Source organism: Chanos chanos, chromosome 5 (assembly GCF_902362185.1).
Source record: "Chanos chanos chromosome 5, fChaCha1.1, whole genome shotgun sequence".
NCBI lineage: Eukaryota > Metazoa > Chordata > Actinopteri > Gonorynchiformes > Chanidae > Chanos > Chanos chanos.
This window is the reverse complement of record NC_044499.1, coordinates 23,084,210-23,099,099: the sequence shown is the minus strand read 5'-3', so window position 1 is coordinate 23,099,099 and position 14,890 is coordinate 23,084,210. Positions and strand designations below refer to the sequence as shown.

The 14,890-nt window shown below is 44.3% G+C and overlaps 1 protein-coding gene across 2 annotated transcripts in view; it reads left to right on the top strand.

The window, feature by feature from the left end:
• The window catches only part of rock1 (Rho-associated, coiled-coil containing protein kinase 1), a 46,591-nt gene that overhangs the window by 20,483 nt on the left and 11,218 nt on the right, over window positions 1-14,890 (top strand). For both annotated transcript variants that reach the window (XM_030774033.1, XM_030774032.1), the window contains exons 3-20: window positions 2,103-2,203; window positions 2,974-3,111; window positions 3,366-3,541; window positions 3,952-4,036; window positions 4,200-4,344; window positions 4,743-4,881; window positions 6,819-6,910; window positions 7,581-7,740; window positions 8,171-8,240; window positions 8,432-8,520; window positions 8,719-8,767; window positions 8,957-9,092; window positions 10,551-10,642; window positions 11,287-11,533; window positions 11,995-12,101; window positions 12,444-12,594; window positions 13,513-13,673; window positions 13,984-14,168. In XM_030774033.1, coding sequence (XP_030629893.1) covers window positions 2,103-2,203; window positions 2,974-3,111; window positions 3,366-3,541; window positions 3,952-4,036; window positions 4,200-4,344; window positions 4,743-4,881; window positions 6,819-6,910; window positions 7,581-7,740; window positions 8,171-8,240; window positions 8,432-8,520; window positions 8,719-8,767; window positions 8,957-9,092; window positions 10,551-10,642; window positions 11,287-11,533; window positions 11,995-12,101; window positions 12,444-12,594; window positions 13,513-13,673; window positions 13,984-14,168 — 2,323 coding nt within the window. The remainder of the gene's footprint in view (window positions 1-2,102; window positions 2,204-2,973; window positions 3,112-3,365; window positions 3,542-3,951; window positions 4,037-4,199; window positions 4,345-4,742; window positions 4,882-6,818; window positions 6,911-7,580; window positions 7,741-8,170; window positions 8,241-8,431; window positions 8,521-8,718; window positions 8,768-8,956; window positions 9,093-10,550; window positions 10,643-11,286; window positions 11,534-11,994; window positions 12,102-12,443; window positions 12,595-13,512; window positions 13,674-13,983; window positions 14,169-14,890) is intronic.

Below are 14,890 nucleotides of genomic sequence, written 5' to 3'. Positions count from 1 at the left end.
ATCCACAAATTTGTTCAAATAGCCTACTTTAGACCTACTCAGCTGATCTACAACTGCAGTGTCTCAGACAGAGCTTCACACTGAAGTACCACACCCATCACATTATGAGTGACGACCACCATCTTATCTACGTTTGTCAGGGAGAAGACAACTCCAGGTCTTGTTGACGGTGAATCAGATGTGTCAGGGGTGCAGAGATGATGTTTCATGCATTATGGGTGCACCCACAATAATAAGCTAAAACTTAGCCTGTTACAGTTTGTTTTACAAATAAATTGTACCATAGCAAACGTTCAAAATCTATGGCAGACATGGGGTCTGTGAAATGATCATGTGGTAATCTGGGCTATAGCTTAGCTATAGGTTAATGAAGAGGGAAACTTAGTGCTGCTGGCTACGGTTTAGCTTGCAGATGCCTGACTCACTAGCATCACACTGTGTTGTAGAGCTGTGGTGAGGGCGATTCTGACAGCCCAGATGACACGCCACCCTCATAGGATCATCTTTGTGAAGCATGAAGTTCACTCATGCAGTGAAGTTCCTCGACATTTTTTCACAGTGTTGTGTCCGCCTCGCTCTTCAGTCATCAGCCAGTGCGTTGAGCGATTCATGTATGTTAACATAGTATTCAATCAGTTGACTAGCACCTAAACTTAAACGCAGACTGACTAGCTACTGCGTCCAAACTCCTATTTGTGGAAATAACTGCAGGTTAGTAACTATAATTCCCTTATAAAATAAAGTAAATAGATACGTACATATTAATGTAAGCAGATGCAGTTAATTAGTTGAGAGAATCTTAGTTGACTCATTAATTGATTTAATGACTTAGTGGGCACAGCCCTAAAGTTTGTGTGTGTGTAAATGTTTTTAATGTTGATTTTGTTTAGCAATGTGCTTGTTTTAAGTAAAACCTTCCTTTAATTTAAAGCTGTCAATCAGTGATTGAAAATGAATGTCACTGGACAGTTTTTTCCCCCTGACAAAAATGTTCACATCTCTCTCTCCCACTCCCTTGCCCTCTCCCTCTCCCCTCTTTTTCACTCACTCAATTTCTCACTCACGCTCATTCTCACTTAGACATACGTCCATTTGATTTGTGTGTCACTGTTCACACAGCGACAACTTAGTGATTCATTTTATGCTTATTTTGTCTTTTTATAAAAGAAAAAAAAACATTTATAGTCTCCCATTTATTTTTAGGTCAACTGAACTCAGTTACCCCAACCCCCATGCCCCTCCCCCTTTTTCCATGCATTCTTGTGCCAGTCATGACCCATGTAAATGTGAAACGAATCCTTTCTGCTCACTGATGGCCAAATTTGGCTGAATGTTATCTGCTCCCGGGGGAGGCCTAACTGCTCCACTAGATAAAGCCGGGCCCTCTGTGGCTGTAAAACACTCACAGCTCAGTCACATCTCTCTGGTCCTCAGAGAGCTCACACACACACACACACGCACAGGCCAGACTGTCAGTGCACCTCCTGGTCTGGTCTGGTAAAGGAGTGTGACGGTGTTCTACATCTGCTTATCCTCAGCATTAGCACAGAGTGAAGACCAAAACCATTCACAAAGTGGGACTTTTAATGTTATTACATTGTTTGGTGTGTATAAGGATCACCTGTAACACTAACTAACTGAATAATCAGTAACCCAAAACACTAAGTGACAGCTGGCATTGCATTAAGACCTGCTGTAGACAAATACCATTATACTGTTTTGTAAAGGACTGAGGCTTTGATATGTGTGTGGTCCAAACACAGCTCAGGATGTTGAGTTTTCCCCACAATTTTGCCACTGGTACTTTGTCCTGCTAAGAAGCTCTCTGAATTCCTCTCATAGCATTGGCCCTACTGTAATCAGAACCCAGTCAGTGGATATTCCCCAACCTGGACCACGCACGAGTAACACGGCAGCCTTGTAGGAGGGACTTGTGACTTTGACTTGCGTTTATGAATTTGAGAGTGATAATCCGCCTTAATCCCTCGGTTTACTAAACACGCTGACAGGGCTGCCAAGATCAGATCCTTTTGTTTTTTTAGCGAGTAGGTGCATGCTATAGTTTGATCTCATTTGCTTTTTTTTCTTTTTTATCAAAACAGATAAGGACACCATCAGTAAAATCCGGGACCTGCGTATGAAAGCGGAGGACTATGAGGTGGTCAAAGTCATTGGCAGAGGAGCGTTTGGAGAGGTGCAGCTGGTGAGCATTGGCTTCCTTTGTCTGTTATGGATTTGTGCATGGACAATAAACCAACACGCCAAGGGCTTCTCTAAAAAAGGAGTAGGCTAATCCTAATATTTCTGAGGTGATGAGTAACTCATGGCTGAAACATGGTGGTTTTTGTGGTGTAACAGGCTGTACTGAAAAAAAAAAAACATCAACGCTGATACAAGAGATGCTTTCAGATGGAGTGTACAGTTTTGAATGTGGAAGGCCAGACTCTGTGCCAGAGAGTTGCTGGGTGACAGTGTGACCAGACCCCCGACAACATGTTACATTGTGTGCCTGTCTTGTTTTTTTGTTGTTGTTTACTTGTTTAACTTGTCTGTGGAGACAAGTCCTCGGCCATCATTTCTCATGCCATAGCCTTACGGTTCTCAGTATTTGTTACTGACAATTGTACAGTATTGTGTTGAGTGATAACTGCGTGTTGAGTTACCACACATTGGTCTGACTCATTGGTCACACATCGGACCGCTCTCACTGCGGCATTTTATTTAGAAGCTCTGTAAGTGGCTCTATATCAGGTCAGTGTTTTTGCAAACCAACAGCACGTGTCCTCCATCTGAGGATACAAACTGACACACGGGCACTTGGTTCTGCATGATGTTTTGTCTGCTCATATAACAGAGCAACTGGAAATGAGGCTGAATTTTATTTCATACCCCCATCTCAGGGGATGTGACAGAGCCAGGGAGACTCTGTCCAGTTAACCTTTTTTTTCCCCCTTCCTCTCACTCTACGTGTAGGTAAGGCACAAAGCCACGCAGAAAGTATACGCCATGAAACTGCTCAGCAAGTTTGAGATGATCAAGCGGTCGGACTCGGCTTTCTTCTGGGAAGAGAGGGACATAATGGCCTTTGCCAACAGTTCTTGGGTGGTGCAGGTACGATCCTTTGACCCTGAGAGATTTTGCCCCAAAAAAAGAAATTCAAATGAGTATGCACCGTTGCTCTTCCAGTGATCCTGTCTGATCTGATAGTACTTTTTGTCGCCGTAGCGTTCACACACACAACATTTAAGTTGTACAGATCACTGACCTGGTATGGTCAAATGATAGAATAACTTCTTGTTGGCTTGTTTCCTGTTCACGTTGACTGTTCTGTGTGATCATGCTGAGGTTTGCATTCCCTTCCTCAGCTCTTCTACGCCTTTCAAGATGACCGCTACCTCTACATGGTAATGGAGTACATGCCTGGGGGAGACCTAGTGAATCTAATGAGTAACTACGATGTGCCTGAGAAATGGGCCCGGTTCTACACGGCCGAAGTGGTTCTGGCTCTGGACGGTATTCACTCGATGGGCTTTATTCACAGGTGTGTGAAACTGCTCTCTCCTGTGCTTCACTTTTGTTTTCCTATCCTTCTGAATCTATCCTTATCTCATCTCTATCTCAGATGAATGGAAATTTTAGTCTTGTCTGAACACAAAGGAACTTATCTTCAAAGGCAGCTCAGGAAAACATCATTCCTTAGCCCAAAGTGTCAGATTTTTTACTGAGTATATGAGGGTGAAGTTCAACCGCTAGATTAGACAAAGTGTTAGCCACAGCAGGTCAATGAACTGATATGATTTTCTCTCTTTTAATAGGTTTATGAACTGATTTATAAACTCTTTTTCTGTTAACGTTTGTTTTACAGAGATGTAAAAACCAATAGCATGTTGTTTTTTTAGGATTTTACGAACTGATTTATAAACTAATTGTTATATGAACGGTGTTTTTCAGGGATGTAAAACCTGATAACATGTTGCTTGACAAAACGGGCCATTTGAAGCTGGCAGACTTCGGGACCTGTATGAAAATGAACAAGGTCCGTTTTCTCAGTGTTTGCTGCCCGTATGCCTCTCACTCTTCACAGACAGATTGTTGGCTTGCACCTTGCATATGTCATCTTTTAACCGTATACTGTTGATTTAACGAGGACTTAAACATGTTTTTTTGCACGCGCGCGCGTGTGTGTGTTCACGTTTCAGGACGGTATGGTACGATGCGACACTGCGGTGGGAACTCCAGACTACATTTCTCCGGAGGTGCTGAAGTCTCAGGGAGGAGACGGCTACTACGGCAGAGAGTGTGACTGGTGGTCCGTGGGTGTCTTCTTATACGAAATGCTTGTTGGTGAGTGGGCATTGAAAACGTGCTCATACTCTGCTCTCTGTAAAAACACCACCAAAGAAAGAGAACCCCCTAGACAGGTTAATGTATGAAAAACCCTAGACAGGTTAATGTATGGTCACTACACTGTGAAGCCATCAAAATGTAAAATCTCATTTCAATTCTATCTTGTTTGACTCAAGTCCAACGTCACTCAATCTTTTTGGTCCGCTGTGAAAACCTGGATGTGTCCCCTTCATGTTGAGGAAAAGTCCACATTTCCTGTGTTGCAGCACAGGGGCTCTCACCCTTTTGTTTTTTATTTTATGCCTGTGTAGTGTTTTTTTTGTTGTTGTTGTTGTTGTTTGTTTGTTTTCCTGTTTGTTATTGTAAACGGCTGACCTTGGCGTGCCTGCCCCCAGGTGACACACCTTTCTACGCTGATTCACTGGTGGGCACCTACAGCAAAATTATGAACCACAAGAATGCGCTGACCTTCCCCGATGACAGTGACATCTCCAAGGATGCTAAGAGTCTCATCTGTGCCTTCCTGACAGACAGGTTTGTGTGCTCTGTCGGTTTGTCTCTCACAGTATGTCCTCACACATAAAACCGCGTACAGAGACCATCTGCGGTTATTCTGCCTGAAGGACTAGGCTTACAGTGTTCTGGATGAAGGAGCTAGGGGGAAGGAAAAAACAAAACAAAGAAAAATAAAATATGAAGGAGCTGGAGGGGTGTTAGTGGCCCTCTCAGACAGAGGTCTGACCGAGGGTTCTCGTGCTAACACATTAGATTGGCTGACAGGAATTGCCAGTGGGACAGTCTTTTGTTAAAAAGAAAGAAAAGGGGAAAAGGAATTGTTAATGCTGTCGAATACCAACGTAGCTAACCTTTGAAAACCCTCTCTTTTTGTAGGAATTTTTGTATTATAATGTTTGGACCATTTGATTTTTTTCCTGATATGCTTAATGCAGCTTTGGCTGTAAGTGAACATTTTATGACCTCATGGTAGCCTAACACATCTTATCGCAATATGAAACTAATTTTGAGGAAAGAAGATTATGCTGGGAGTTTTGAAATGAGTTTTGTTCTCAGAGAAAGAGAGAGAGCATTGGCCTTTTGATCCTAGCTTTATTTGGATTAATGAACCTCATACTGGCACAGTCTCCCCAGTGACCTTTACACAACCGCAAATTATTATGCCATTAGTCATAAAAAAAAAAAAAAACGCAACAATAATAAGAAGAGAACAATAAAGCGATAATATCGCTTATCAGTGTTTTTCTGCTGTAAATGAAATCTTAAAAACAGCAGTTTACTGTGAGGAGCAAAAAAAACAGTTGGTGCCCAAATGATGTGTGTCAGTCATAGTAAGATTGATTGATTGATTGAATGTAGCACAGAGGAAGAGTGTGGAAAATCAAGGTGATGTACATGTTAACAAGCTCAAAATACAGCCAAAATAAAACTCACGAGCAGGTATAAACACTCATGTAACAGGACTGCAGAGCACACCAGCAACCTCAAACATTACCACAGGACTGAGTTTACACCTCATGACCCAGTCTCAACAAATCTGTTTGCTTGGTGAGCTCCACTCAGCTGTTAAATATAGGCCTGGGCTGCCATTTGGAAACCACTTGCAACCAGTGTCATTTGGGCAAATTCGCATAACTTGCTATAATGAAGCCAGAGCCTGGATGTCACACCATTACAAGGACATAATCTGGTCTGATAAGCCCTTCATTGGGGTGAGTCTGTTTAAAAATAAAACAAGGCTGGAGGAAGCCTCCAGCCCACGCTGCCTGTTCCCAGCCGTTAGACACAGAGGTGGATCTGATATGGTATGAGAAACCGCCTCGTGGGATACGTCAGCTCTAATTATTACCCTGCATGGCAGAATTACAGTCGAGGAAGACAAAGCCATTTTAGGCGACCAGGCACACCCTGTGGTGCAAAGGTTGTTTGCTCAAGACCGTAATACCCCCATACACACAGCTGCTAATTGGGCTACAGAGGGACCGAAAGCACACACCTCCCATGGTCTCTCCAATCACCTAAACGTGACTTGGCCTTAATGGGAGTTTGGTTTTAGAGTTTTGAGTTTAACTTTGGAGTTTTGGAGTTCCACCTCCTTTGTATCCCTTTATGTGTGGGGGCTTGCTGTCTTGACCATTAATAAAACCTTATATAGCTATATTCCAAAACAGATTAAAACTGTTCTTAGGCCCAATATGTGTTCTAAATCATTTGCATTGATATGCTAAGCTCATGTCCATATATGTACATACTGTGTAACACTTCTATCTTGATTTATGCACATGGCAATTCATTAAAAAAAAAAAAACTGGTGCCCACACATTGTACATAATCAGTTTGTACTGTGACAGTGAATCTTGGGCGTCCTGCATCAAGCCAGATCTGGTGACGGTGGATTCAGGATGCTCGTTTTAACAGACGTGTTTGACGTTGTTACGTCTTTTTCTCCGACCCAGGGAAGTGCGATTAGGACGTAACGGAGTGGACGAGATCAAACGTCATCCCTTCTTCAAGAACGACCAGTGGACATGGGAGAACATCAGGGATAGTGAGTCGCTCCTCAGATTGTCTTCCTCTCTTCTCTTCATCCGCTCCGTCTGTCTGTTCTCTGTCAGAGCTGCCATAGACCTGTGGAGTCACCGCTCAGATCAGACTGCTTTACTTAAATGATGTGGGTGACATTAGTGTGTGGCTGGAGTGTTGACAGCTGAGCGATTTCATTCGATGCTACAGTAGTCTTGTACTCTGCGTTTGCGCGGGATCGTAAAATATCATTTACGTACTTCAACATTGGTTCAGTACGTTTCTAGAATCAGTAAAATTATTGTGAAATTGAGAGTGGAAAGTCTTTGGTCAGAGTCTCCTTAGCTGTCAGATAAGCTGAGCAATAGATAGAGGCCTGGGACGCACAGAAGGGCCATCGGTGTGACGCAGTCTGCTTTCTGAAATCATACTGAACAGGGAGAAACTCCGCTCACTTTAGCCGTCATTAACTTTCAGAATGTACAGCTCAAAGTATTAATCCCCCAGACCTACTGCGTTAATCTATGGATTTTTTTTTTCCATAGCTGCTCATTGTTACCAGCTATAATCATCTGAAATTGCCCTGGGGGGAAAAAATGAGTGACAAAATGCTGTGAGATGTGTTTCATTTCAGGGTTTCTTCCTCTTGTCTGATTTTGGTTTTTTTTGTTTGTTCCCTTCTTGTTTTTCTGCAGCCGCTGCCCCAGTGGTGCCAGAGTTGAGTAGTGACATCGACACCAGTAACTTTGATGACATAGAGGAAGACAAAGGAGAAGAGGAGACCTTCCCCATCCCCAAAGCCTTTGTGGGGAACCAGCTTCCATTTGTTGGCTTTACCTACTACAGCAGTAATGAGTAAGTTCCCAAGCTCCTGAGAATGCCCTGCTCTTGCAGTGCTCAGGAGAAGCTAGGCCCTCCATTATGTCTCTCTCACTTCTGGTCTGGTACCTTCTCGCCATATGGCCCAAGGTTTGGCCTGTCTTTCAGCTGAACCAGTTAGTGACGGTGGTTGTCTGGAACCAAAAGGTGTAGATCCTTAGATCTTCAGTACTTCAGGAGTTAGCAGACACTGAATTTTCCCATCTTTGGTACTTCAGGAGATAGTAGACACTGAAGTTTCTGATCTTTGATTCTTTAGAAGTTAGTAGACATTGAATTTCCCGTCTTGTCCAGAAACAGCACTGAACCAGTTGACAATATCTCACCTCTCAGTGTTGAAAGGGCATCCGAGTCTGCAGGGAACTTCAGTGTTTGATGCACTTACGATGATGTTCTGTGTCCTTAGGTTGCCTCGAACTCCAAGCACAAAAACCAGTGACAAACGCAGCAGCTCCACAAAGGAAGACAAGAGCCATGTAAGTGCCACGTTCCGCTGTCCAGCGCGGTCAGAGCTTGTCCAGTCAAACCAAAACCAGTAACCAGGGTTTAAAAGCTTTTCTTTTGAACCCCCTGAAATGTGCAAGAAATAGTGTGTATCTGCTCGGGAGAGCTTTTTTTTTTCCCCATACTGATGAATGCTTGATGTCTATACCACTGTTCTTAACAGCTGGAGAACTTGCAGAAGAGGATCTATCAGTTGGAGGAGCAACTCCACAGTGAGATGCAGTTGAAGGATGAGATGGAGCAGAAGTGCAGGTGCATAGCTGTTACTGCACAGACTGTCTTTCCCCCCTCCTTCCCCTCATACATCTGTCTCATCAATCATTTATACAGTCACCCGTTATTCACTCTGCCCAACCCGCATGTTTCTGTTCCAGACATGCATACTGTTGACATTGTTTCAGGCATGCTCAGTTCTTGCTTAAAATGACTAATGGATGTTTTTCTCTGCAGGACGTCCAACACAAAACTAGATAAGATTATGAAAGAGTTAGATGAAGAGGTGGGTTGAACTCATTTTACCAGATAGTGGGACTTTATTTAACAAAACGATTCTGTAATTGTTTTTTTTGTGGGTTAAGTTTCTATCACCCCTTTCTGAAGTGATAAATCTGTGAGAGTTGAGTGAAAAGTTGCAGACAGATGTCTGTGCTGACTCAGTGTTCCTCTCCCCGTTGTCCTTTGTGCTCAGGCGAACCTGAGGAAGAGCACAGAGGCCAGCATTTCACTGCTGGAGAAAGACAAGATCATGATACAGCACCGAGCCACTGAATACCAAAGAAAGGCTGAACAGGAAGCAGAGAAGAGACGCAACCTGGAGAACGAGGGTAATCACTTTCCCTCCCTCTGTCACTCATCTGCTCCATCCTTTTTTTATTTTTATTTTTCTTTTTTTTTCTCCTCTTTTTTTTTTTTTTTTGTGGTTAAAGACATAGGCTTGGCTTGTGAACTGCAACAAACCATTCAGACTGCTTGTCCTGAACGTGCGGCTTTTGTCGTTTTGCTATAGATGTTAATTAGGGTTAGTTAGTGCAGTTTGTCTGTGTATCACAGTGATGTTACTGTTTTCTTTGTGTAATGGATGTTAATTAGGGGTTAGTTTGTGTGATCTATCTGCGTAGCACAGTGATGTGGTGCTTCACAAACTGCAGCCTCCCAGCGGTGACATTTGGAGAGATGACCGTGAACTCTTCTTTTCCTTTAATTCCCTCACAAACGTGTTTACCCGACCATGACTGACACCAGGTCCAGCCTTCATTTGTCTGAGCCCCCCCACCACCACCACCAGTAGTCCACAGTACTGCACCATTATGGATTAGCCTTTTAAAGCACAGCCACAGCCTTGTCCCTCTGCCACTTGCACTCTGCTCCCAAACAGTCATTTGGATCAAGTGGATTAATGGTCACTGAAAGCAGCTTGACCCGCCACGTCTGATCTCTGATGGTGCTGGTCTACTGCTAACTGCCTGTGACAGACCAGGCATTGGGCCTGTCGGTGCTCCCAGCATGTGTGTGTGTGTGTGTGTGTGTGTGTGTGTGTGACTGTGTGCTGTAGTCCCACTAAGTGGACAGGAGTTTATTAAGATTGCAACGCACCATACAGCTGTGTAGTGCTTGGATAAACACAACATAGGAGATGTGTATACAGACACCATATCCAGCTAATGGATCAGAGTGGTTTTCACATGTTAATGGTGGTATTTGGGGAGTCTGTGGATGTGCAGTGGGGATCAGTAGGACTTGACTGTGTGTGTGTGAGCGGTGTGGTACGACAGCGTTCTGTGGTTTAGGCACGTGCCTCATACTGCCGGGACATCACATTGTGCTGCTTTTATTAGGGAAAAAAAGCCAGTGTATTAAATTTGTGCAGTCTGTGCTCATCGCTTGCATTTGAGAAACAAGTTCTGTTTGTTATGCTGAAAGAAGCCCTTCTGGCAAAATCCTGCGCCTCACGTGGAACCTCAAAACTGCCATGTTTGGGCAAACTGTCACTGTTACGGCGTTTTTCTGTTGTATGAGAAGTAAGCGCCAGTGCCCTTTTCTCTTCCATTTAACAGTATCTACTCAAGAATCAAACAAGTTCAGACTTTGTTTTTTTTCTGTTTCTCTCTCTCACGCCCCCCCCCCCCCCCCCCCCCCCTCCCACATCCACTTTCAGCCACTATGTGGTCGTTGATATTGTAAGCAGCGATGTAGGCTGTGTGTGAATGTAGGCTTTACTGACCGATAGGCTTTCTTAAAAGTGTAGAGTACTCACTGCTGTCCTTGTGGTTGTGTGTGTTTAGTGTCGACCCTGCGGGAGCAGCTGGAGGACCTGAGGAAGATTAGTCAGAACTCCCAGGCCTCCAACGACAAGATCGCCCAGCTGCAGAGCCAAGTGAGTACAGACCCCAGCGTGTGTGAGGCCTTCTCTCAGGCTGCCATGGCTTACCAACAGGGTCTCCCCCCCCCAAATCTAGTCCTGGAACTCCTGCCCATTTTCAAATCAGCCCAACTGCTGTGGTCTCTGATTGGCTAAAGATTGCACCAGTCTGTAACTAAAAAATTTAGGCACTTGTTAAAAGTGGGCTAAGGCCAAAAACCAGCAGGGTTTCTGGATCCCGCCATGTGATAGCACTGAGATCAAAGGGGCCGACATTCTCTGCCAAGCTTGACTTTTTGCTCCATTTTTTGGTCGACTGCCATTCGTAAGACATTTTAGTAAACAATAATTGTTTATGTCGGAGCTCTACGTCAGTAAATCTTGGGCTCATATAGCGATCCGGAGGGTTTTTTTGTTTGTTTTTTTTTTAACATTGGCTGTTGGCTGCATCATACTATGGTTGATGTCATATGTTGTAAACAAGGTGAAGAGCCCTTTTGTTTTTCAGTCACTGTTATCCATACATGGCAGAGAATGGGGAACTAAGTGCCTTTTATGGCACCGAAGCTTTAGCTTTAAACAACAAGCAGATGATGTGGCGTCTAAGCAAGTTTGTGCTCTCTCTCTCTCTTTTTTTTTTGTAACGTGGTTGTTAACAGCTGGAGGAGGCCAACGACTTGCTGCGTGTGGAGTCGGACACGGCGGCGCGCCTGCGGAAGAGCCACACAGAGATGACCAAAACCATGAGCCAGCTGGAGGGCCTGAACCGCGAGCTCCAGGAGAAGAGGCGGGCGGCAGACAATGCCCACACGCAGCTGGAAAAAGAAGTCCAGCAGCTGCAGACCACCCTGGACTCAGAGAGGAGAAACCGCAGCCAGGGATCAGAGGAGATCAGGGAGCTCCAAGGTAAGACACGAGAGACGACTCCCGTTTAAGGAGGTGTTAAGGCCTCAGCAAAACCAGGAGTTTTATTGAGTAGATTTGGATGAAGATTTGATGCTTGGAGAAAGGGGGTAAACTCCCAAATGCATCCTCATGTCAGTAGTTGTGAAACCTTAAATATTGTCTCCCTTATGATGTCCTGCAAGACAGTTATCTGTGAGGTCTATGGTATACAATGCCACTAGTGCTCCTAATGCAGCTTGACCCAAGGTTTAAGGTTGTTTGTCTTTCTTTGCCTCAGTTTATCATAGCATTAGTTTAAACCAGTGCTGTACAGAGGACGGATTGAGTGAATATAACATAGGCATTGTTCTCCTATATATTGAATTTAGCCAGACGATAAGCTGTAGTGAGAGAGAGCCATTGAGGTGTAAGTGTATAGCTGTGGACCGGCGGTTCAGTACTCCCTGCATTTGCTTTCACAGCACGTGTAACAGGCCTGCAGGAGGACAACAAGAACTTAAAACTGAGCCTGTCTAAAGTGGAGGCAGAGAGAAAGCAGGCGCAGGAGAGAAGCAACACTCTGGAAAAGGTCTGGCACACACATCAACTGAACCAGTGCACGCTTCCCAACTCTCAGCTTCAGCCTTGTTTTAATCATTTCTTTCATCCCCCCCCCCACCCCCCCCAGGAAAAAACTTCTGTTGTGTATAGACAGCATATGAATGCACTGACCTGTATAGACAGCGTATGAATGCACTGACCTGTTAAAACCACTTTATAAACTTGTGTGCATGCTTTTGTCACTATCTGTCAAACCCAGAGATCAGACAGACAAGTATTTTGAGGGAAAAGCAAAGCAGTGTCGGCTGAACTGAGTGACTGGGTGATTGCCTCGCTGACATTTTGGTGGCTTTGTCTGCTTGTCCTCCAGGAGAAGAACAACCTAGAGATCGATCTGAACTACAAGCTGAAGATGCTGCAGCAGAGGTTGGACCAGGAACAGACGGAGCACCGCGTCACCCGGGCACAGCTCACCGATAAATACGAGTCTATCGAAGAGGCCAAATCTGCTGCTATGCAAGGTACTCTGTGTGTGTGTGTGTGTGTGTGTGTGTGTGTGTGTGTGTCTGTGTGAGAGAGAGGGAGAGAGAGAGAATGTGCCAGCCACAGCTTGCCCAGTTCTTCTGTTGCCACATCCAGCACCTGCACAGTCCCATACCTAAAGGCATTTCTGTGGCAGCGTGTCCAGACACCGCCCCTTTGTCTCTAACTCTGTCTCTCTGTCTCTATCTCGCTCTATCACTCACTCTCAGTCTCTCTCTAACTCTGTCTCTCTCTCCCCCCTCCCCCTAAACTCAGGGTTTATCCTTGATGGTAAACACTCGAGCAGAAGCCCAGAACATCAGACTCTCCAGTCAGAACTGCAGCAGGACAGGCTTTTTTATACACCTGTTATTTAAGTTAGGATAGAAGTCAAATGATGCAAGACACAGACTGATGGCCATTATTCACTGTGGACTTACACAAACTGCCACATATAGTCATAAAGTCACACTCTAAAGAGCCTGTTTGCAGTTCCAAGAATAGGTATAATTATTGTGCAATAGGCTTGGCTCCTAAACAAAATATACACTAGACAAATCCGTAAAGTGTTTGTAAGAGCTGATCTCCTGTCAGTCATGACACGTTGCAGTGAAGACACAGGAAAAGCTTGTTGGTTGGGTCATTGGTCACATTGCTCACGCATTAAGGATCTACTTTTTTTATGTGCAAAAACTAGAATAACTATTTGCGAGATACACTGTTGTATATCCTTTGTGTAATATTTATGTACCAAGAGTGTTTTATTGGCCCATGATTTTCTGTCTCAAAACACAAGTCACTGGCGAAGTTCACAAGTAGTCTTTAGCTGAAATCTGCACTCTGTTTAGTAAGGGGCTTTTGAGCAGCTTTCACTGCTGTTCCTGATTTGAGTCCTGTCTGTGTGTGTGATCTCTCAGCTGTGGAGCAGAAGGTGACGGAGGAGAGTATGGCCAGGATGCGGGCGGAGAGCAGGGTGGTGGAGGTAGAGAAGCAGTGCTCCATGCTGGAATTTGACCTGAAGCAGTCGGTGCAGAAGATGGAGCAGCTGATGAAGCAGAAGGAAAGGTTGGAGGATGAGGTGAGTACCAAACTGACACTGGGTTTTTGCACAGACCCCATTGACTTATTGTATTGGTTTGTGTTTAAGCTGGAAAAGCTATAAGCGTGTGTGTGTGTGTCCAACTGAATATGAGTGTGGTTGTTGTCATAGTTTCTGAGTTGTCGTTTGGAGTACACACTAAGGAATGTTCCAGAAATGTGGGGCACACCATCTTTTTGAACAGGACTCTTGTCTGTTCAGTAGCTCTTCAGAAAGATGTTCTAGCTGCTGAGACTTGCTTTCTGTGTGTGTGTGTGTGTGTGTGTGTGTGTGTGTGTGCGTGCTCCAGGTAAAGGCCTTGCGTGTGGAGCTGGAGAAGGAATCAGGGAAGCGTTCACTGGCTCAGACTGACCTGAAGAGCTGGACCATGGAGGCGGAAAAGCTGAAGGTGTCTGAGAAACAGCTGAAGCAGGAGATTAACTCTGTTCTGGAGAGCAAACGCTCACTGGAGTTTCAGCTGGCTCAGCTTACCAAGTAAACACAACCTCTTTATCTCTGTTTACCGCAAAATACATAAAAAAAACTCACCAAGTACACATAACTCTTTACTTCTTTACCAACGTTCACTACATCATAACGTTCATTACATCATAAAACTCACCAAGCACACGCTGCCTCTTTACCATCTCTTTACTACAAAATACCTCAAAAACCCTCCAAGTACACAAACCTCTTTTACGCTGTTTACCACGAAGTACCTCAAAAACCTCACCAAGTATCTCTTCACACCAGTTTAGTATGAAGTACCCCAAAGAACTTCCCAAGCCTACAACCTCTTTACCTCTGTTTAGTATAGAGTACCCCAAAAAAACTCAGTAAGGACACCAACCTACCTCTGTGCATCTGCACAGTGTCACATAACAAAAAGCTCTAAGCAAATTGCCAAAAAAAATAAAGAATAGAAAAGATGAAAGCAGAGTCACTGTGTGGGTGTTGTTTTGGGCAGAACCCTGTCTAGGTGGAACTGCACAAAATCTACAATGTGGCTAATTTTTGGGGCGCTAGAGCTTAAAGGCTTTTTTTTTGTTTGTAATTATTGACTTGTTCTTGACGGTGTCCTTTTGCTTTTGAAATTTGATGAACTGTTTTGTCTCCAGCTGAGGTCCTTTCACGCAGGAGATTTGAGGGTTAAATAAAGATTTACCCTGAAGTGTCACACTCATCAGAAACTGGAGTGCCAAACAAACAGGATTTGG